This window comes from Kogia breviceps, chromosome 5 (assembly GCF_026419965.1).
Source record: "Kogia breviceps isolate mKogBre1 chromosome 5, mKogBre1 haplotype 1, whole genome shotgun sequence".
In the NCBI taxonomy this organism is placed as follows: domain Eukaryota; kingdom Metazoa; phylum Chordata; class Mammalia; order Artiodactyla; family Physeteridae; genus Kogia; species Kogia breviceps.
This window is the reverse complement of record NC_081314.1, coordinates 27,999,924-28,022,346: the sequence shown is the minus strand read 5'-3', so window position 1 is coordinate 28,022,346 and position 22,423 is coordinate 27,999,924. Positions and strand designations below refer to the sequence as shown.

Here is a 22,423-nt window from a genome sequence, read left to right as displayed (position 1 = left end):
GCTGCTGAGCCTGCGCGTCCGGAGCCTGTGCTCCTCAACGGGGGAGGCCACAACAGTGAGAGGCCCGCATACCGCAAAAAAACAAAACAAAACAAAACAAGAGAGTGAATTTAACTCCCTGCCCGTTTTAAATATATAATTATTTTACAAAAATGGATGTATAATACAATGTAGTATACAATGTATACTACTCTACTTTCCTATTTTGATTGTCTCCTATTTTATCTTCCTCTCTCTTATTCCTCACCTACATTCACCCACACATTTGACATTTAATCAAAAGCAATCTGATATATAACCATCTATTCTTCTCTGTGCTTACATGGCATGGTAACATATATATGTAGGGAGTTTCTGTTTTCTCTTTTTTAAGAGTATTATACGTAATGCTCTGAATCTCTATTTTTTCATGCAACAACACTTTGTGGAAATCTTCCAGGTCAAATAGTAGACAATTAACTTTTTCTTTTTAATGAGTGCATTTTCCATGGCTTGCATGTTAAATGAACATATATCACAACTCCAACACATACACACACAGAGTTCACGTATCCCTCACCCCTCAATAACTGTAAAATTTATTAGAACCACCATACGCCGACACACGTTAAATATGTATGCTGGTGCATTTGCCTTTAGGCACTAATTTAACCACTCCTATAACAAGCCACTCCAGAAACTTACTTTCAGTCCAAATGCTGTCCTATCTATGTTCCCCAATTGTCCAGGCATTTTAGTTCCAGGCCAGACTCTGGCAATATCCTAAAGGAGAGAAACAAAAGTAGCACTTTTAAGCAGTACTCTCAATTTCAAACAGTACCAATCAAACCAAAATGCAAATAACATATGTCATTAAAATATTTTATTTTTTCCTCCATTTTGCTAGCCCCCAGTAAAGAACTAAACATGGATTTAGTCACATTTACCCCTAGAGAATTCCCTTTCTAAATTAGATTAGAACAAAAAAATATAGACTAGGAACATATTTAGAAAAATTCAGTAACAAGAGAGCAGCAACTGAGCCAATAATGGCTGAGAAGGATATAAAAACATGTCACGCCACCATTCAAAGAAAAAATGGACTGCCTGGCCTGTTTTCACAAATCTTCTGTATTAACTGACTTGGATTCCATCCAGTTCACAGCTGCTGGAATGGTCCTACTCTCCCACCCTGGCTTTTGATGTTATTATCCTTCTGCAGAGTGACTAAAGCAAAGAGTTAGTTACCACCAATAGTGAGAAATTTGGCTTCCATGATCAATATATTCACTTATCTAGTCAATCCTATAATTCACGAAAATTATCTCAGAATGGCTAATACTACTAAAAAAACATAATTAGAACTCAACACTTGCACACAGTACATTTTAAATTTAGACTCTGGGTATACAGCCAACAACTATGTGTTCACAAGTTACTTGAGTTATTAGTCCACTCTAGTCCCCCACTTAAGTGAGGTTCTGTTACTCATCTGAAATAGTTATGTTCATTTCCTAATTATATTCCATTATGTATCCCCCCATTCTTATTTTACTTTGAATTTGTAAAACATTAACATGGTTCCAAAGTTAAAAGTATAACAAAAAAGTATATCTAGTTAAGTGCCACTCCTGTCACTCCTGAGCCCTTCCATACTCTTCCCACCCAAGAGTAAGACTCCCCCAGGCTCTTTATGGTACACCTCTGGGAGAGATATTCAGTAGGACTAAATTAGCAGTACAAATTTCCTTCTCTCCTTCCTATGCTCTTATTGTCTATTTCTCCATTTTTTCTCTATTACTTTCCCCTTCATCATTATATTGTCCTTGACAACTTTTCCCAATGGTCTCTTCTAAGGCAAAAAGAAATCTGTGAAGGAACCAGTGAGAGCAGATGGCAGGGCATTCTGATCCCTGATCACTTGCAGCTGACTTCAGAGTGTAGGATGGGAGACAGAGATGGGAAAGAAAGTAGGCAGACAAGTACTGAGAACACTGGCCATAAGTACGTAGGATATAACCAAATGATTCAAGTCTGGCTCTGGAAAGTAAGGCCAGGACTCATGTGTGACTTTTATTAGGACCCACCTGGAGTAAGATTCAAATAATGTGGCTTGATCCCAAGGACAGACTAAAGCACCATATACACAAAAGCTGAATCTTTAGTAATAAAAAGAGGATCACTAAGTTATACTTACACCAGTTGAAATAGCTCCAGGCCTTCTGTGGGTTTTTGTTTGACCGTGAGTAGCTGGCTGGCCTTTAAATCCCCATCTTTTCATGACACCTTGGAAACCTTTACCAATACTGAAAAAGATAAACATTAGGATTTACATAATGAACAGAGGATAAAATACCCCCAACTATATACTTTGATAGTAGAGTTTTTAGCAAAGTTCCTTATCCAATAACTAGAAAAGGCCATACAAGCAAAACTACAAATGAACATGCCTTTATCTCTGTCCTGGTTTGCACCCCTTCCTGGAGTCTCATTCTACATAAAATGATTACTTCAAGATTGTGAGACAACAGCAAGCTAAGCAGCTCTATCATCCTAATCCTATGAAACAACACAGTAAAAGTGGGACATTTTATAAGTACTTGTAAGCGATGCAGCAGGCCACCATTAAGACCCCCACCTCCTGCAAAGCAACTATACTCCAATAAAAATTAAAAACAAACAAAAATCCCTGAAAAAACCCACCTCCTGGTACACATGCCCCTGTGTGATCAATCACCTCCCCTTGAGTCTGTGTGGACCTAGCAACTCACCTCTGAAGGAATAAACTACGGCAGAAGAGATGAGATGTCACCTCTGACTCTTGGTTACAAAGACACTGGCTTCCATCTCTGCACTCTCAGTTCTGAAGGAAGCCAGCTGCTATCCTATGGAGAGTTATGCAGCAAGGATCTCTCTAGCCAACAACTGTGAACCTGACACTTGCCAGTGGCCATGTTAATGAGCTTGTAGGCACTTCTTCCCAAGTTGAACCCTGAGATGGTCACAGCCTTGACTGTTGCCTTGGCTGCAGCTTCGTGAGAGACCCTGAGCCAGAGGCACTCAGCTAAGCTGTACTGGGAGTTATAACCACAGAAACTGTGAGGTAATAAATGTTTGTTGTTTTAGGCTGTTGTATTTTAGGGTAATGTGCTAGGCAGCAATATACAATAGAACACGAAATAAAACAGTAATAATGCTCTAAATGCTGAACAAGTTTAGAAGATGGATCTTGGTTTCAAGGTTTGAATCAGAAGCCAATGGAGAAATAAAATCAGAGAAAAAATCTAATATTTCAATTTTTAAACAAAACCATTCTATTTTCAAATTCTGCTAACTAGTGAAACATTATGTAGTATAGGTAGAAAAAACACTAAGGTTCAAGTAGTATTAGAGTTTATCTCTGTCAAATATATCAGGACAAATGATACAAGAAAAGGGCTAGAATGAATTGTAAGACTCTACCAGGCTTATTTTTATTTTAATAAGACTCTACCAGGACTTATTTTATTTCCACAAGGACTTTGCTATGCATTTAACAAAGAATTATCAGACAGTAATGGATTGAAGTAAGCCCACATGACTAAGATGGTTTGTTTTAGATAAATCAAGAAACCAGCATAAAAATAATATGAATATGTATAGAATAAAACAGTCGAATAATATCATTTTCCATGTCAAAAGTTATTTGTATATGAATAATTTAAATGTAGCTTTTTTCACATTAATCAACTGAACACATCACTTATGGAGTACACTGACCAGCACACCTTGTTTTATTATGCTCCGCAGATACTGTGGTTTTTACAGTTTGAAAGGTTTGTGGCAACCTTGTGTGATCAGATAATGATTAGCACTTTTTGGCCATGAAGGTTTTTTTAAAAATTTTTATTGGAGTATAGTTGCTTTACAATGTTGTGTTAGTTTCTGCCTTACAGCAAAGTAAATCAGATATACATATACATATATCCACTCTTTTTAAAATTTCCTTCCCATTTAGGTCACCACAGAGCATTGAGTAGAGTTCCCTGTGCTATAAAGTAGGTTCTTATTAGTTATCTATCTTATATATAGTAGTGTATGTATGTCAGTCCTTATCTCCCAATTCATCCCACCCTACCCTTTGCCCCCTTGGTAACCGCAAGTTTGTTTTCTACATCTGTGACTCTATTTCTACTTTGCAAACAAGTTCATCTGTACCATTTTTCTAGATTCCAAATATAAGTGATATTATACGGTATGTCTTTCTCTTTCTGACTTACTTCACTCTGTATGACAATCTCTAGGTCCATCCGTGTTGCTGAAAATGGCATTATATTTCCTTCATTTTTAAGCCATGAAGTATTTTTAAATTAAGGCACATACATTGCTTTTTTAGACATAATGCTATTGTACAGGCTAAAGTACAGTGTAAACATAACTTCTATATGCACTAGGAAACCAAAAGCTTGACTCGCTTTACTACCGTTGTCTGGAACCAAACTGCAGTATCTCCGAGGCGTGCCTGTACATAATTGTTTTTTTGCCTCCAAAACTCAAAATAATGCTTATGCTTGATCAAAGAGCTAAAACAGAAATTTAACATATATTCATTGAAAAGTCACTATAAACTTTGCAAGGTTAACATCTAAGAAGGGAAACTATGATAATCAAATATTTTACTGAAATTCTGCTTCAGAAACTTAACAAATATTTCTACTTAACACTGAATTTTATAATATATTGATATTTGAAAAATAAATGCTTTGCAATTTAAAAATAAAGAAGAAATACCTAAAGAGTCATTTGAACTTATTATATTGTTTGGCAAATAACATTTTTAAAATTTTTTTGTAAATTTATTTATTTCATTTATTTTATTTTTGGCTGCAATGGGTCTTTTTTTTTTTTTTTTTTTTGTGGTACGCGGGCCTCTCACTGTCGTGGCCTCTCCCGTTGCGGAGCACAGGCTCCGGACGCGCAGCCTCAGCGGCCATGGCTCACGGGCCCAGCCGCTCCGTGGCATGTGGGATCTTCCCGGACCGGGGCACGAACCCGTGACCCCTGCATCAGCAGGCGGATTCTCAACCACTGCGCCACCAGGGAAGCCCTGCATTGGGTCTTTGATGCCGCACGCAGGCTTTCTCTAGTTGTGGCGAGCGGGGGCTACTCTTTGTAGTGGTGCATAGGCTTCTCATTGTGGTGGCTTCTCTTGTTGCAGAGCATGGGCTCTAGGTGTGCGGGCTTCAGTTATTCTACAGTGCAGGTTCAGTAGTTGTGGTGCATGGGCTTAGGTGCTCTGCAGCATGTGGGATCTTCCCAGATCAGGGCTCGAACCCATGTCCCCTTCATTGGCAGGTGGATTCTTAACCACTGCACCACCAGGGAACGGACTAGCAATACCAAATCTAAAATGAGCATGTTTTCAAAATACGGCATTCTAACACTGGTCATTCTTGGTGAAAGTCTGTTGGTAACTTCCTAGTTCTCAAACTGATTCATCTCCTGCTTAAAGAAAGAGCATGCATGTGTGCACCAGTAAAAAACACTCCAGGTAAATTACAGGAGATAATTTAGCTCATTTTACCAGCAAACGATTACAAAATCAAAGTGGTATCCTGAAAGTGCTAATTACTGTCAGCCAATTACAGACTGTTTTTCAATCTAGTTCTAGAACACATCATGTTGTTATACTGTGTACAACAGGAGCCTCTTCAATAAATAACCTTTAAGCAAAAGGGTAAGACACACATGATGTGACAAATCACTGGCTGAATTGAGACTACCGAGAACAGAGTGCACCTGTTGCTCCACGGAGGGGGCACAGGTGTCTATTCTGTTGTTTCTCTCAGTTGCTGCCCAACTGGAGAACAAAAACGAAACAAAAGCAAGATATGAACGAATCTTTACTTAGCAAACCCATGCAGAGTTCAAACATAAGGTTTTCACAGGTCACATAAAATCATACCTTCACTTTACTAAATAGGATATAAAACCCATAACATACTTTATCTCTCCTACCCCTTTTCTGCTGCAGTTTTTAATGACAGCAGTAAAAACCAAATAAAGGAAAATTCAAATCAGCTAAGAACACAATGTTACAAGTTCCAAATTTAGTGAAACGTATCTGAAAATTAGGAAAACATTAAAAATTTATTTTATTTAGAGCATTCATACTTGCTAAAACCAAAACTTCATCAAAAAATCTCAGAGATGCGATTTAAATTTAGACTTTACTCCCCTTGTTTCTGGGTGTATTTCCTTACTATACTTTAAGTTCATGAAGTGCAGGGATTGTGCAGCATCTAAACCTGGTGCCCTACCTAGAGAACTCAGACTAATTTTCTTACTGGCTATAACTGTGTCTTAGGAAGAGAGACGATTATTTCCTTTATTTTGTCCTGTAGTTTCCAAATGCTGTATAATGGGCTTGTCTTTTATAAAAGTTTATGAAGATTATATTAAGAAAAGGTAAGGAGGGGCTTAAAGGTTTGACTGTAAGAATCTTGCAGAAGAGAATGCATAATTTAGTGTATCCAACTGCATTCTATAAATCTCTAGAGAATACTATGAATTTCATTTCCCTGTCACATTGACAAATGCCTAAATGTCTACCAGCAGACACACAGGTTTTAATACAAATCCATCATGTATTTCCCCACTTTGTGGGAAACTGCCTTTGACTGCATGGTTCTGGATACACTTGCATATGGGGATAAAACAAAATGTCCATGAGGTGAGGAGTGCTCTTGAGTCCATCCATTCTGAGTCCTCAGGGAAATTCCTCCAAAATTCTCATCACTGAGTTTTGCCCTTGCCACTGAAGATCCCTGTAAATGCTGGGAGTCAATTTCTATTCAACTCAGTGTTGTTGTCTAAACCTATTCCATCAGTGATATAAAACAGCTCCTGAGCACACAGGTAAGTCATGGTGGAATCTTCCAGTTGCTCTGTGTCCCATCACATACAGTTAAAAGCTCGCATGGAAGATCTGTATAGCTGTTACTCTCCAGGATGAATCTGTGACAGCATGACCTGAACTGCAGGTATTCTGTTTATGTCTAAAAACTATAAAGCTCCCACCAATATCTGGGAACAATTTTATCAACAACTGACTGCTAAGAGTGCACCGCTTATAGCTTTCTGACATCAAATCTAGCTCATTCAATAGTGCAAAGATCCAAATGTGCAGTGATTCCTTTGAGTCCTCTTACAGAAGGGAGCATTTTCCAGCTGTTCTAAGTAAACGCAGAACACCACGTTTGCTGCCCTGAGTTCAGTATGCTCTTCCAAAGAAGAAAACTCAAAAACTCAAATAATTCTGCAATATCATAAGAAGACACAACAGTTTTCTGAGTATTATTTCTTCATTAATATAAAAAACAGTGAGTTATGCCAATTGGAAAACTGAGGGATTATTTTTTGGAAACAGATTTTTAGAATTGAAAGGAAACTTAGAATATGTGGAATCTAAAAAAGAAATGATACAAGTGAACATTTACAAAACAGAAACAGGGCTTCCCTGGTGGCGCAGTGGTTGGGAGTACGCCTGCCGATGCAGGGGACACGGGCTCGTGTCCCGGTCCGGGAAGATCCCACATGCCGCGGAGCGGCTAGGCCCGTGAGCCATGGCTGCTGAGCCTGCGCGTCTGTAGCCTGTGCTCCGCAATGGGAGAGGCCACAACAGTGAGAGACCCACGTACCACAAAAAACAAACAAACAAAGAAACAGAAACAGACTCACAGACATAGAACACAAATTTATGGTTACCAGAGGGGAAAAGGGTGGGGAGGGATAAATTAGGGATTTGGGATTAGCAGATACAAACTACTAAATATAAAATAAATAACCAACAAGGACCTACTGTATAGCTCAGGGAACTATATTCAACATCCTGTAATAAACCATAATGGAAAAGAACATGATAAAGGATATGTAATGTATAACTCAATCACTTTGCTGTACACCCGAAACTAACACGATACTGTAAATAAACTATACTTAAAAATACAAAAACCCGGCACTCGGCGCCCCGCTGCCATCTTGAATTGCAGTGTCGTGCGCAGGGCTCCTGCACATGGCCCATCTGTACATGGCCCTCTGAGCTGAGGTGTTGGGCTCAGCCATTTTGCCCTAGGAACTGTGGTCTGAAGGGCTGGGGGAAGACCTCTGCACGCGGCACCATGTGAGCAAATGAAACTAGACCGAGCACGAAGGAAAAGAAGAAAAAGATACATCAGAAAAACATCTACACGTGGAACTTCTCCTATAGAACACCCACCGAACGCTGGCAGAAGACCTCAGACCTCCCAAAAGGCAAGAAACTCCCCACGTACCTGGGTAGGGCAAAAGAAAAAAGAATAAACAGAGACAAAAGAATAGGGACGGGACCTGCACCAGTGGGAGGGAGCCGTGAAGGAGGAAAGGTTCCCACACACTAGAAGCCCCTTCGCGGGCGAAGACTGCGGGCGGAGGGGGAAGCTTCAGAGCCGCGGAGGAGAGTGCAGCAACAGGGTGCGGAGGGCAAAGCGGAGAGATTCCACAGAGGATCGGTGCCGATCAGCACTCACCAGCCCGAGAGGCTTGTCTGCTCAGCAGCCGGGGCGGGCGGGGCTGGGAACTGAGCCTCAGGAGGATCCCAGGGAAAGGTCTGGAGTTGGCAGAGTGAAAACAGCCTGAAGGGGCTAGTGCGCCATGGCTGGCCGGGAGGGAGTTCGGGAGAAGTCTGGAGCTGCCAAAGAGGCAAGAGACCTTTTCTTCCCTCTTTACCTCCTGCTGCGCGAGGAGAGGGGTTTAAGCGCGCCTCTTAAAGGAGCTCCAGAAACAGGCACGGAGCTGCCGAAGAGACAAGAGACTTTTTCTTGCCTCTTCACTTCCTGGGGCGCGAGGAAAGGGAATTAAGGGCACCACATAAAGGAGCTCCAGAAACGGGCACGAGCTGTGGCTGTCGGCACAGACAACAGAGACGGGTGTGGGACGCTAGGGTTGCTACTGCCGCCACCAAGAGGCCTATGTGCGAGCACAGGTCACTCTCCACACCGGCCCTCTGGGGAGCCTGTGCAGCCCGCCACCGCCAGGGTCCCGGGATCCTGGGACTGCTTCCTGGGGAAAACGTGCGGTGCGCCTCGGGCCGGTGCAGCGTCACGCCGGCCTCTGCCGCCGCGGACTCGCCCCACATCTGTGCCACCCCCCCGACCCCCCAACCCCCGCCTGAGTGAGCCAGAGACCACGAATCAGCTGCTCCTTTAACCCCTTCCTGTCTAAGCGAAGGGCAGACGCCCTCGGACAACCTGCACACAGAGGTGGGTCCAGGTCCAGGGCTGAGCCCCAGGAGCTGTGCGAACAAAGAGAGGGGGAGGTCCCGCCCAGCAGCCTCAGAAACAGCGGGTTAAACCTCCACAGTCAGCTTGAAGTGCCCTGCATCTGTGGAAAACCTGAATAGACAGCGAAATATCCCAGGTTGAGGAGGTGGACTTTGGGAGCAGGATATACTATTATTTTCCCCTTTTTTTCTTTTTGTGAGTGTGTATGTGGGTGCTGCTGTGTGAGATTTTGTCTGTGTACCTTTGTTTTCACCATTTATCCTGGGGTTAGACTGACCCTTCCTTTTTTTTTTTGGTTATTTTTTTCTTTTTTTTCTTTAATAGAAATTTTTCTTCTTAATAATTATTTTGTTATTTTAATAACTGTATTTTACCCTGCTTTGTTTTGTCTTCTCCCCTTTCTTTCTTCCCTCTTTTCTTTCCTATTTCCCTCCTTCCTTCCTTCCTCCCTTCCTTCCTTTATTCCCTCCTTCCTTCCTTCCTCCCTTCCTTTCTTTATTCCCTCCTTCCTCCCTTCCTTTCTTCCTCCCTCCTTTCCTTTCTTCCTTCCTTCCCTCCCTTCCTCCTTCCTTCCTTCCTTTCTTGCCTTTCTATTTTTTTCTCCCTTTTGTTTTGAGCCGTGTGGATTAAAGGCTCTTGGCACTCCAGCCAGGTGTCAAGGCTGTGTCTCTGAGGTGGGAGAACTAACCTCAGGACACTGGTCCACAAGAGACCTCTCAGCTCCACGTAATATCAAATGGCGAAAATCTCCCAGAGATCTCCATCTCAACACCAAGACCCAGCTTCACTCAAGGACCAGCAACGAACAGTGCTGGACACCCTATACCCAACAAAGAGCGAGACAGGTCTACAGCCTCATCCATTAGCAGAGAGGCTGCCAAGAATCATAGTAAGGCTACCGACATCCCCATACACGCCACCAGACGGGGACCTGCCCGCCAGGGAGACGGGATCCAGCCTCATCCACCAGAACAGGGGCACTGGTCCCCCCAACCAGGAAACCTGCTCAACCCACTGAACCAACCTCAGCCACTGGGGACAGCCACCAAAAATAGATAGAACTACGAACCTGCAGCCTGCAAAAGAGAGACCCCAAACACAGTAAGATAAGCAAAATGAGAAGACAGAAAAACACACAGCAGATGAAGGAGCAAGATAAAAACACACCAGACCTAACAAATGAAGAGGTAATAGGCAGTCTACCTAAAAGAGAATTCAGAATAATGATGGTGAAGATAATTCAAAATCTTGGAAATAGAATAGACAAATTGCAAGAAACAGTTAACAAGGACCTAGAAGAAATAAAGAGGAAGCAACTAACGATGAGCAACACAATAAATGAAATGAAAAATACTCTAGATGGGATCAGTAGCAGAATAACTGAGGCAGAAGGACGGATAACTGACCTGGACGATAAAATAGTGGAAATAACTACTGCAGAGCAGAAGAAAGAAAGAAGAATGAAAAGAACTGAGGACAGTCTCAGAGATCTCTGGGACAACATTAAACGCACCAACATTCGAATTATAGGGGTCCCAGAAGAAGACGAGAAAAAGAAAGGGACTGAGAAAATATTTGAAGAGATTATAGTTGAAAACTTCCCTAATATAGGTAAGGAAATAGTCAACCAAGTCCAGGAAGCACAGAGAGTCCCATACAGGATAAACCCAAGGATAAACACGCCGAGACACATAATAATCAAACTGTCAAAAATTAAATACAAAGAAAACATATTAAAAGCAGCAAGGGGAAAACAACAAATAACACACAAGGGAATCCCCATAAGGCTAACATCTGATCTTTCAGCAGAAACTCTACAAGCCAGAAGGGAGTGGCAGGACATATTTAAAGTGATGAAGGAAAAAAACCAAGATTACTCTATCCAGCAAGGATCTCTTTCAGATTTGATGGAGAAATTAAAACCTTTACAGACAAGCAAAAGCTGAGAGTTCAGCACCACCAAACCAGCTTCACAGCAAATGCTAAAGGAACTTCTCTAAGCAAGAAACATAAGAGAAGGGAAAGACTTACAAGAACAACCCGAAACAATTAAGTAAATGGTAATAGGAACGCACATATCAATAATTACCTTAAATGTAAATGGATTAAATGCTCCCACCAAAAGACACAGACTGGCTGAATGGATACAAAAACAGGACCCATATATGCTGTCTACAAGAGACCCACTTCAGACCTAGGGACACTTACAGGCTGAAAGTGAGGGGATGGAAAAAGATATTCCATGCAAATGGAAATCAGAAGAAAGCTGGAGTAGCAATTCTCATATCAGACAAAATAGACTTTAAAATAAAAACTATTACAAGAGACAAAGAAGGACACTACATAATGATCAAGGGATCAATCCATGAAGAAGATATAACAATTGTGAATATTTATGCACCCAACATAGGAGCACCTCAATACATAAGGCAAATACTAGCAGCCATAAAAGGGGAAATCGACAGTAACACAATCATAGTAGGGGACTTTAACACCCCACTGTCACCAATGGACAGATCATCCAAAATGAAAATAAATAAGGAAACACAAGCTTTAAATGATACATTATACAAGATGGATTTACTTGATATTTATAGGACATTCCATCCAAAAACAACAGAATACACATTTTTCTCAAGTGCCCATGGAACATTCTCTAGGATAGATCGTATCTTGGGTCACAAATCTAGCCTTGGCAAATTTAAGAAAATTGAAATCGGTATCAAGTATCTTTTCTGACCACAATGCTATAAGACTAGATATCAATTACAGGAAGAGATCTGTAAAAAATACAAACACATGGAGGCTAAACAATACACTACTTAATAACGAAGTGATCACTGAAGAAATCAAAGAGGAAATCAAAAAGTACTTAGAAACAAATGACAATGGAGACACGATGACCCAAAACCTAAGGGATACAGCAAAAGCAGTTCTAAGAGGGAAGTTTATAGCAATACAATCATACCTTAAGAAACAGGAAGCATCTCGAATAAACAACGTAACTTTGCACCTAAAGCAATTAGAGAAGGAAGAACAAAAAAACCCCAAATTTAGCAGAAGGAAAGAAATCATAAAGATCAGATCAGAAATAAATGAAAAAGAAGTGAAGGAAAAAATAACAAAGATGAATAAAAGTAAAAGCTGGTTCTTTGAGAAGATAAATAAAATTGATAAACCATTAGCCAGACTCATCAAGAAAAAAAGGGAGAAGACTCAAATCAATAGAATTAGAAATGAAACAGGAGATGTAACAACTGACACTGCAGAAATACAAAAGATTATTAGAGATTACTACAAGCAACTCTATGCCAATAAAATGGACAACCTGGAAGAAATGGACAAATTCTTAGAAATGCACAACCTGCCAAGACTGAACCAGGAAGAAATAGAAAATATGAACAGACCAATCACAAGCACTGAAATTGAAACTGTGATTCAAAATCTTCCAACAAACAAAAAAGCCCAGGACCAGATGGCTTCACAGGGGAATTCTATCAAACATTTTGAGAAGAGCTAACACCTATTCTTCTCAAACTCTTCCAAAAGATAGCAGAGGGAGGAACACTCCCAAACTCATTGTATGAGGCCACCATCACCCTGATACCAAACCACACAAAGACGTCACAAAGAAAGAAAACTATAGGCCAATATCACTGATGAACATAGATGCAAAAATCCTCAACAAAATACTAGGCAAACAGAATCCAACAGCACATTAAAAGGATCATACACCATGATCAAGTGGGGTTTATTCCAGGAATGCAAGGATTCTTCAATATACACAAATCAATCAATGTGATACACCATATCAACAAACTGAAGGAGAAAAACCATATGATCATCTCAATAGATGCAGAGAAAGCTTTTGACAAAATTCAACACCCATTTATGATAAAAACCCTGCAGAAAGTAGTCATAGAGGGAACTTTCCTCAATATAATAAAGGCCATAGATGACAAACCCACAGCCAGCATTGTTCTCAATGGTGAAAAACTGAAACCATTTCCACTAAGATCAGGAACAAGACAAGGTTGCCCACTCTCACCAATCTCATTCAACCTAGTTTTGGAAGTTCTAGCAACAGCAATCAGAGAAAATAAGGAAATAAAAGGAATCCAAATAGGAAAATAAGAAGTAAAGCTGTCACTGTTTGCAGACGACATGATACTATACATAGAGAATACTAAGGATGCTACCAGAAAACTACTAGAACTAATCAATGAATTTGGTAAAGTAGCAGGATACAAAATTAATGCACAGAAATCTCTGGCATTCTTATACACTAATGATGAAAAATCTGAGAGTGAAATTAAGAAAACACTCCCATTTACCATTGCAACAAAAAGAATAAAATATCTAGGAATAAACCTACCTAAGGAGACAAAAGACTTGTATGCAGAAACCTATAAGACACTGATGAAAGAAATTAAAGATGATACAAATAGGTGGAGAAATATACCATGTTCTTGGATTGGAAGAATCAACATAGTGAAAATGACTCTATTACCCAAAGCAATCTACAGATTCAATGCAATCCCTATCAAATTGCCACTGGAATTTTTTACAGAACTAGAACAAAGAATTTCACAATTTGTATGGAAACACAAAAGACCCCGAATAGCCAAAGCAATCTTGAGAACGAAAAATGGAGCTGGAGGAATCAGGCTCCCTGACTTCAGACTATACTACAAGGCCACAGTAATCAAGACAGTATGGTACTGGCACAAAAACACAAATACAGATCAATGGAACAGGATAGAAAGCCCAGAGATAAACCCACACACATATGGTCACCTTATCTTTGATAAAGGAGGGAAGGAAACACAGTGGAGAAAAGACAGCCTCTTCAATAAGTGGTGCTGGGAAAACTGGACAGCTACCTGTAGAAGTATGAAATTAGAACACTCCCTAACACCATACACAAAAATAAACTCAAAATGGGTTAAAGACCTAAATGTAAGGCCAGACACTATCAAACTCTTAGAGGAAAACATAGGCAGAACACTCTATGACATAAATCACAGCAAGATCCGTTTTGACCTATCTCCTAGAGAAGTGGAAATAAAAACAAAAATAAACAAATGGGATCTAATGAAACTTAAAAGCTTTGGCACAGCAAAGGATACCATAAACAAGACCAAAAGACAACCCTCAGAATGGGAGAAAATAGTTGCAAATGAAGCAACTGACAAAGGATTAATATCCAAAATTTATTAGCAACTCATGCAGCTCAATATCAAAAGAACAAACAACCCAATCCAAAAATGGGCAGAAGAACTAAACAGACATTTCTCCAAAGAAGATATACAGATTGCCAACAAACACAGGAAAGAATGCTCAACATCATTAATCATTCGAGAAATGCAAATCAAAACTACAATGAGATATCATCTCACACCGGTCAGATTGGCCATCATCAAAAACTCTAGAAACAATAAATGCTGGAGAGGGTGTGGAGAAAAGGGAACACTCTTGCACTGTTGGTGGGAATGTAAAATGATACAGCCACTATGGAGAACAGTATGGAGGTTCCTTAAAAAACTACAAATAGAACTACCATATGACCCAGCAATCCCACTACTGGGCATATACCCTGAGAAAACCATAATTCAAAAAGAGTCATGTACCAAAATGTTTATTGTAGCTCTATTTACGATATCCAGGACATGGAAGCAACCTAAGTGTCCATCAACAGATGAATGGATAAGGGAGATGTGGCACATATATACAATGGAATATTACTCAGCCATAAAAAGAAATGAAACTGAGTTATTTGTAATGAGGTGGATAGACCTGGAGTCTGTCATACAGAGTGAAGTAAGTCAGAAGGATAAAAACAAATACCGTATGCTAACACATATATATGGAATCTAAAAAAAAAAAAATGTCATGAAGAGATTAGTGGTAGGATGGGAGTAAAACACAGACCTACTAGAGCATGGACTTGAGGATATGGGGAGGGGGAAGGGTAAGCGGTGACGATGTGAGAGAGTGGCAGGGACATATACACACTACCAAATGTAAATTAGATAGCTAGTCGGAAGCTGCAGCATAGCACAGGGAGTTCACCTCTGTGCTTTGTGACCACCTAGAGGGGTGGTATAGGGAGGGTGGGAGGGAGGGTGACACAAGAGGGAAGAGTTATGGGAACATATGTATATGTATAACTGATTCACTTTGTTGTAAAGGAGAAACTAACACACTATTGTAAAACAGTTATACTCAAATAAAGATGTTAAAAAAAAATACAAAAACCCACATTAAAAAAAAAAAAAGCAACCTTAGAAACCATTTACTCTCAAACCCTTATGTTAAAGATAATGAAATCTACATCCAGAGAGGTTAAGCCACTTGCCCAAGGTCAAATGCCTGGTAAATAAAGTATCTGGTCATGCTTTTAACCCAGGTCATACTGCCTCTTGAGAAATAGAGTAAAGCAAATATAAAGTAGCATATCAGAGAAGCATGGAGTTATTTCAAGGGCATCCTCATTACAATGTAAATTCTAGATGTAGCAGGTATTATGTATTCTTAAAATTACCTGGAGTGTTTTGTAAAGCTACTACTTTGCTATACAAAACAGTGTAAAGTAAGAGGCAATAATTTGATATATTAGAAAATACCACAATCTAATTCCTAATGACTTAATGTTGTTAATTCATTTAAAAATATATTTCCTATTGAGGAAAACAGATTTTTCCTTTAAAATTTTGAAACAAATGAAAAAACAGTAGTATCAGCAATAGCAATAGCAGCCAATACTCCTGAGCATTCACTATGTCCCAGATCTTGAGCTAAGAGCCTTCTGTGCATTATCTCATTTAGTCTTTACTAGATGGCTATGAGGTAGGTGCTATAATTAGTCACGTGTTAAACATGAGGCGACTGAGAAGTTAAGAAAGCTGTTTAGGTCACAGAGCTGCTGAGAAGCAGATCCATGCTTTCAGCCACTCCCTAGACCACCTCTGATGAGACACTCACTTTGACTGACTGAAGAGAGATTATTTTTTACAGAGACTACTTCCCTCTATAGTTTACTCATTTTGAAAACTGTTTCACTACTATGCTTAAAATTTTACTGCTTTGAATAACTAGTAAATAAAGTAACCTATTAAAAATGAAATAAAATTGCAAATGTGCAGGGCTGGAGAGCAATTGTTCCCTGAAGGCAGCATCCACCTTGCTTTCCCTCCGAGTTCCCAGCAAACACCCACCAGTCAGAATAACAAGTTAGTGGGGAAGGCTTCTGACCATGTGCAGACACCCTTCTCTGAACAGAGTGCAGGACTGCTCACACAGCCCAAGAAGTCTTTGTTTTGTTAAGGACCTACCTGGCTTTTTAATCACCTTAAGGCTCTGATGGACAATATTTCTGTACACATTTTGATATTTTAATGAAAGAACCCAAATTAACTCTCCCCAACTCCTTTCATTTTTACTACCAGGGATAACATTATCAAAGTAAGCGCCTATTTTTCTATTTTGAGGCCAAAGGGTAATGGGAATTTAAAGGGCACTGTTAACTTCAAAAATATTAAGATTATACCAGAAATTGCTATTAAAGTAATATGACTGTGCCTGAAAATATATGGGTTGTTTTCATTAGCCCAGACTCGTAGACAGAGTTTTAGATTATCTTTCACTCAGAAAGAAGTAGCTGAATGATCTGTTTTCTGATTTCAATCTGGGATTCAAGAAATTACTTCAGGCTTGCCACTGTTATGAATTCAAAGTTCAGTAAGACACCTGGCAGGAAAGTGCCCCCATGCCCACCGTTATAGATGCATCACCACCTGTGTCCTTCAAGTCCTTTGAGATAGAAACCTAACATTTCCTCCTAAACACTGCAGAATGCATTTTTATAGTTTTATTTTTATCTTACTTTAATTCTTTTCTGATTTTGTTCCTTAAAAACAGAAAAAGTCTACAAGTTAAAATAAGCACTGCTAGGATTCAACAGAAAACAGTGGACTAAACATCCTATGTTGAGGGTAGAATCAACAGTCATACTTTACCTCACCCACTCTTTATATATTATCTAGAGAGGTTTCCTCCTCAAAACTGAGAAAGGGAGAACGTTAGGCCCCCAAACCCATCATCTATTAGAAGTTATGGTGGAATATAATTACAGAACAAGAATATAATCTTTAAAAGGGTCCTAGTACAGAAAGTGGGTAGTGGTGGTGGTGTCGGGAATGCATCAATATATGTGCTAGACTTTAAATTTTATTTATAATAAATTACATAAAACTGACATATTTCAAAGACTGGGCCTTATTACCTATTTATAGCATAATGAAAACTGTGAACAATTATTCTGCTAGAATGGTTTTATATATTAGATGTAAAGATATTTCCCATATAATCTAAATTTGTATACTCAGACCTTTTAGATGAAAAACTATTTCTGGTTTAAAAGTAAAAATTAAAAAGAACTCTAGTAAATATACATTCACCTCACACTCCAATGCAACAATGGTAAATTTACTTATTTATATAGAAAATTATATCCAAATTCATCACAGGTAAATACAATGTATCTTTCAGAGTAAGGAGATTTCCCAATGCAATCATTAAAAGAGGAATATTTTAAAAATTTAAGGAAGTCTTCAAGAGGCTGCTACTGTTGGTTACTGGTCACTAAAAAGAAAATGTCTGCAGACAATTTCATTCTTGAAGTAGAAAGATTCTATTAACACTGTATTTTCTTAAATTAGTACTTTCCCATTTTAATTTTTATTTAGTTAATTATTTCTAAAGTATATTTAATCCAGCAATTAAAATTGAAGGTATAAGGTAAAAAACTTGAAATATAAGTATAGATTTAACCATTAAATATCATTACAACGTGAGAAAAATGAACAATTTCAATTAAGAAAAAAGTCTCAAATTAATCTCTAATGGAAAGGAGATGATGAAGTCAGTTACTAAGGAGACCAGTTTTTAGTTTCATGCTAACTAAAATGTGGGTAATACAAAGGCCTGCTTTTACTGACAATGTTATTGGAAACTGGATTAATTAGACTTGCCTGCTTTAAAACAGATATTCATATGTTATAATTTGAGTAGAGTTGAGAAAAGGCAGGCACTGAGACTCTGTGCTGGGTAAAGGAGCAGCAGGAAAAGAAGGTCCACCAGTGAGCTCCTAAATATCCTCCAGTCCAGTGATTCTCAGAGTGTGGTCCCTGGACTAGCAGTATCCACACAACCTGGGAACTTGTTAGAAATGCACATTCTCAGGTACTACCCCAGATCTAATGAATCTGAAGCCTGGTGGGGGAGTGGAGGTAGGGGAGATTGTGAAGGTCACTCAAGTGTGGGAAATGATGCTCCAGGCTGTGAACCCATGTCCTTCATCTGACCTAACCATGCCACTGCACCATTTTTTCTCTAGTGTTTGCACCTGTAACAGGATTAAAAATAAAGACAATGGAGCCCAGAAGTTTCAAAGTGGAGGACAAGGTAGAAAATCTCTGGCTGTAAGTGAGCCATAGCAAGAGACTGCAAGGACTCAGAGCTTATGTCCAAAAGACAATGGTTCCATTTACAGTCAACAAGGAAAAAAAACATTCTCACTGGCTGCGAGGGCTATAATTCCAAGTGGGGGGGAACTGTCCAAAAAATGAGAAGCATCAGGGAAAGGATGTAGAAGAATTTAAAAAGGAAAAAGAAAAGCAAGCAAATTCACGTGTGCATGCACGTACACATGCACAGGAAAGTCAACGGCAAAGAGACAGCTTCCACCAGGACTGGGTGTAGCTGAGACCTAAGCCTGCACCCAGGAGGAATCCAAAACATCTCCACATGAGAACAGAGCTCTGTAAATTCGCAAGCACTTACAAGCATCCTGAGGCCATAATAACATGCCAGCTCCAAGAGCTGCAGCCATTGGCAACATTTAGTGAAAGGTCAAAGTCTGTTTCATGTTGATCTCAGGTAATACCCCGAAAAGGTACAGAAACCAGAGTACAGTGCACATGTTACACAAAGTCAAACAGAAGACGGTACTGCAGCCCACACAACGAGGGTTTTCTCAAATGCAGGTGCCCCTTTTCCAGAGTTGAATGTCAACTACTCTAAATCCCAGGGTTAGTTACTCTCCCAGCTCTCATCAGCCATCTAGTCCTGAGGCTGGCACATAGCTGTACACACTTTAGTTTTCTAGGTCCATGATCTTAAAACACAAAACAAAACCAACACTCTCCTTCCATGTTACACTCACAAGGAGAAGGCTGAAGTTTAAAAATAGCTTTTAGGAAGCCAAGGAAACCCAACAGTAGCATATGAAATGAAAGCATTTAGTGAACACAGGCACTGAAAGGCTAGGCTCCAACCCAAGCTAGTCACAAACACTGCCACAGAGCATCTGCTAACAAAGGAATCTGACTTTGCAAGGCTTCCTGAATATCTCATTTACCCTGTAAAATATGTAATGGAATGCACATATTAACTGTATGTAAATTAACAAACTACTGTGAGGCATTTTATCATAGGTAATAATTCAGGAATTTAAAAAGTAAAGCCATCTGATTCACAACACACATCTCCCCACTTACTCAAACCAAAGCTTTATAGCTCCAATATTTTGACTACTTCACAAGGGCAGGCAGGACAAACGTTACCAAAAGACCAGTAATTTCAGACGCCCCAGCAAGTAGGAATGAGTTCGCGACAATCAGGAAGCAGGGAGAAAAAGAGGAAGGTTCACAGTCTCTTTAAAGAGGCCCCACTCTCCTCTACTCCAACGCCAACCTAGCCCACTCCACTTCTAAATAGCTAATCAAAAGTTAAGGCCCCTAGGACCTGTGTGCAATGGCCCATATTTAAAAGTAGGCAGTAATAATGTGGAAGTGAAGAAATATCTGACCGCATTTAGGAAACTGATACTGGATTTATCTGGTTTCCTTGGATATAAGAAGCTGCTCTGTCTCAGTCACTGTGATTCTAAGGTTAACCCAGAGCACCAGTGGGCCACTGTTCATTTTCAAAGGGTTCTCAGTTGGAATATTCCAAAAAGAAAACTGAGGCACATAAATCAGTGAGACTACCATCTATGTTGATAGAACAAGAAACAAGAATGGACAAGAGATGGGAAACTGCCTGGTGATCCAGTGGTTAGGAATGGGCACTTTCACTGCCGTGGGCCGGGGTTTGATCTCTGGTTGGGGAACTAAGATCCTGCAAGCCACATAGATAAGAGCTGATATCTGGAGTTAAGCTTAGCCTAGATCATGTGGATTCTAACAACTGATACTGAACAATTTTTTAATAATTTTTTTTAATTTTAATTTTTAAATTTTTGGCTGAGTTGGGTCTTCATTGCTGCATGCCGGCTTTCTCTAGTTGCAGCTAGTGGGGGCTACTCTTCACAACTGTGCGTGGGCTTCTCATTGCAGTGCCTTCTCTTGTGGCGGAGCATGGGCTCTAGGTGCATGGGCTTCAGTAGTTGCGGCATGCAGGCTTAGTAGTTGTGACTCACGGGCTCTAAAGCACAGGCTCAGTAGTTGCGGCACATGGGCTTAGTTACTCCACAGCATGTGGGATCTTCCTGGACCAGGGCTTGAACCTGTATCCCCTGAATTGGCAGGCGGATTCTTAACCACTGAGCCATTGTTCAGGGAAGTCCCTGAACAATTTCTGTATAAACATATATAAAGGCTTGGTGACTTCATTCCATAATGAGATAACCTCAACTGATTTTTTAAAAACGACTTCTATAAGATCTAAAGTTTCCTGGTGATTATCTAGCCAGTACTGGGCTGATCTTAACAAGACTCTAAGATATTAAAAAAAACCTACAGTGCCCCTAATACCACCACCCAACATAAGTATGATTCAAAGTCAGCATTTCTGTTAGAGTGAAAATTAAGTGTTAATTTCTACCAAATTTGAACCCTTGTTTACACATAACAAAATATTTTGCTTTTATGGAAGAGGTCTCTTCTAGTGCCAAGAGATGATGCCACGCTGTTGAAGATGCCTAAGGTGTAATCCTATTTCTTCTTCCAGCTCATGATAGGATTTTAACACAGTTCCACAAATGCTTTATACAGTTAGTTACCTTAGGGGAACCTTAAGCACAACTATTGCAAATAGTGTAAGATGTTTGTAATTTAACTGCTTCCTGTATCTTCCACCAACAAACCATTTGGTCTTCAAACAGATGTGGGCCCAGCCCACGAGGAACGTGAGTTCCTTGTGGAAACTCAGTAATGGACCTTTCTCTTAATCCCATCTCAAGAAGCACACATCTCAGTTTAAAAGCTGTAACCCAAAGTGAACTCTTCACATACAACTAATTCAGTACAATTTAAAAACCAGTACTATCAGTAACATTAAGGATTAGAGTTATGAATGAGAATAATGGTTACTTATCCTTTATTCACTGACTTTGAAAGGCTGCACTTCTTTCACTCACTCTGCTGTTTTTTAATATACAAGGAAAACAAAAGGAAAAAACCTGTTACGTGGACCTACGTTTTGGCCGTGACATCCACATACTGTCCTGGGCGAAAGTGAGCAGCATAAAGAGGAGTGCCTTTACGAAAAGAGAACAAAAAATCAGTACGAAATCAGCCCCAAAACAACTTCATTAAACATGAACTACATACAGGAAGCCTTCTAGCTATCAGATTTCAAAATGTCAGGAGAATCTCTTCTGCAATTTTAATTATTAGAAATGTCAACAATAAAATAATAAAACTGCTCAACAAATGTATTTTAATGGACTGTATGTAGGCTGAAGTATGGGGCACATGGTGCTGGCGTGGCCAACAGCCCACGGCCACTGGCGTGCTTGTGCCTTCAGAGGCCAACGTGATACTGGCTGAAACAGGCAACTCCTGTGACAACACTGTTCCTGCTACTAAATACATGAGATTCTTGGTTGTTTCTGTGAATAACAATATGTTAAGATGCATTTCCTATTTCAAATAAGGAAAATAAAAATAAGAAGATGACTCAAAAAATACTGGGGCTGGATCAAGTCTTTTTTTTTTTTTTTTTCCTATTGGAGATATATCCAAAAATAGGAATCAACATTAACATCATCCAGTAAAAGACTTTTCTTTTAAAGCTGGAACCAATGTAGTAGAGAATGTGTAATCAAAAGCTATTTTTGTTTGTTTAAAACAGGGAGTAAA

General features: G+C 39.6%; 1 protein-coding gene across 2 annotated transcripts in view; it reads right to left on the bottom strand.

Annotated features, from left to right (window-relative positions):
• The window catches only part of MRPL3 (mitochondrial ribosomal protein L3), a 50,416-nt gene that overhangs the window by 12,076 nt on the left and 15,917 nt on the right, over window positions 1–22,423 (bottom strand). For both annotated transcript variants that reach the window (XM_059065485.2, XM_067033793.1), the window contains exons 6-8: window positions 21,759–21,819; window positions 2,177–2,285; window positions 685–762 (exon numbers count right to left, since the gene is read on the bottom strand). In XM_059065485.2, the coding sequence (XP_058921468.1) occupies window positions 685–762; window positions 2,177–2,285; window positions 21,759–21,819 (248 nt within the window). The remainder of the gene's footprint in view (window positions 1–684; window positions 763–2,176; window positions 2,286–21,758; window positions 21,820–22,423) is intronic.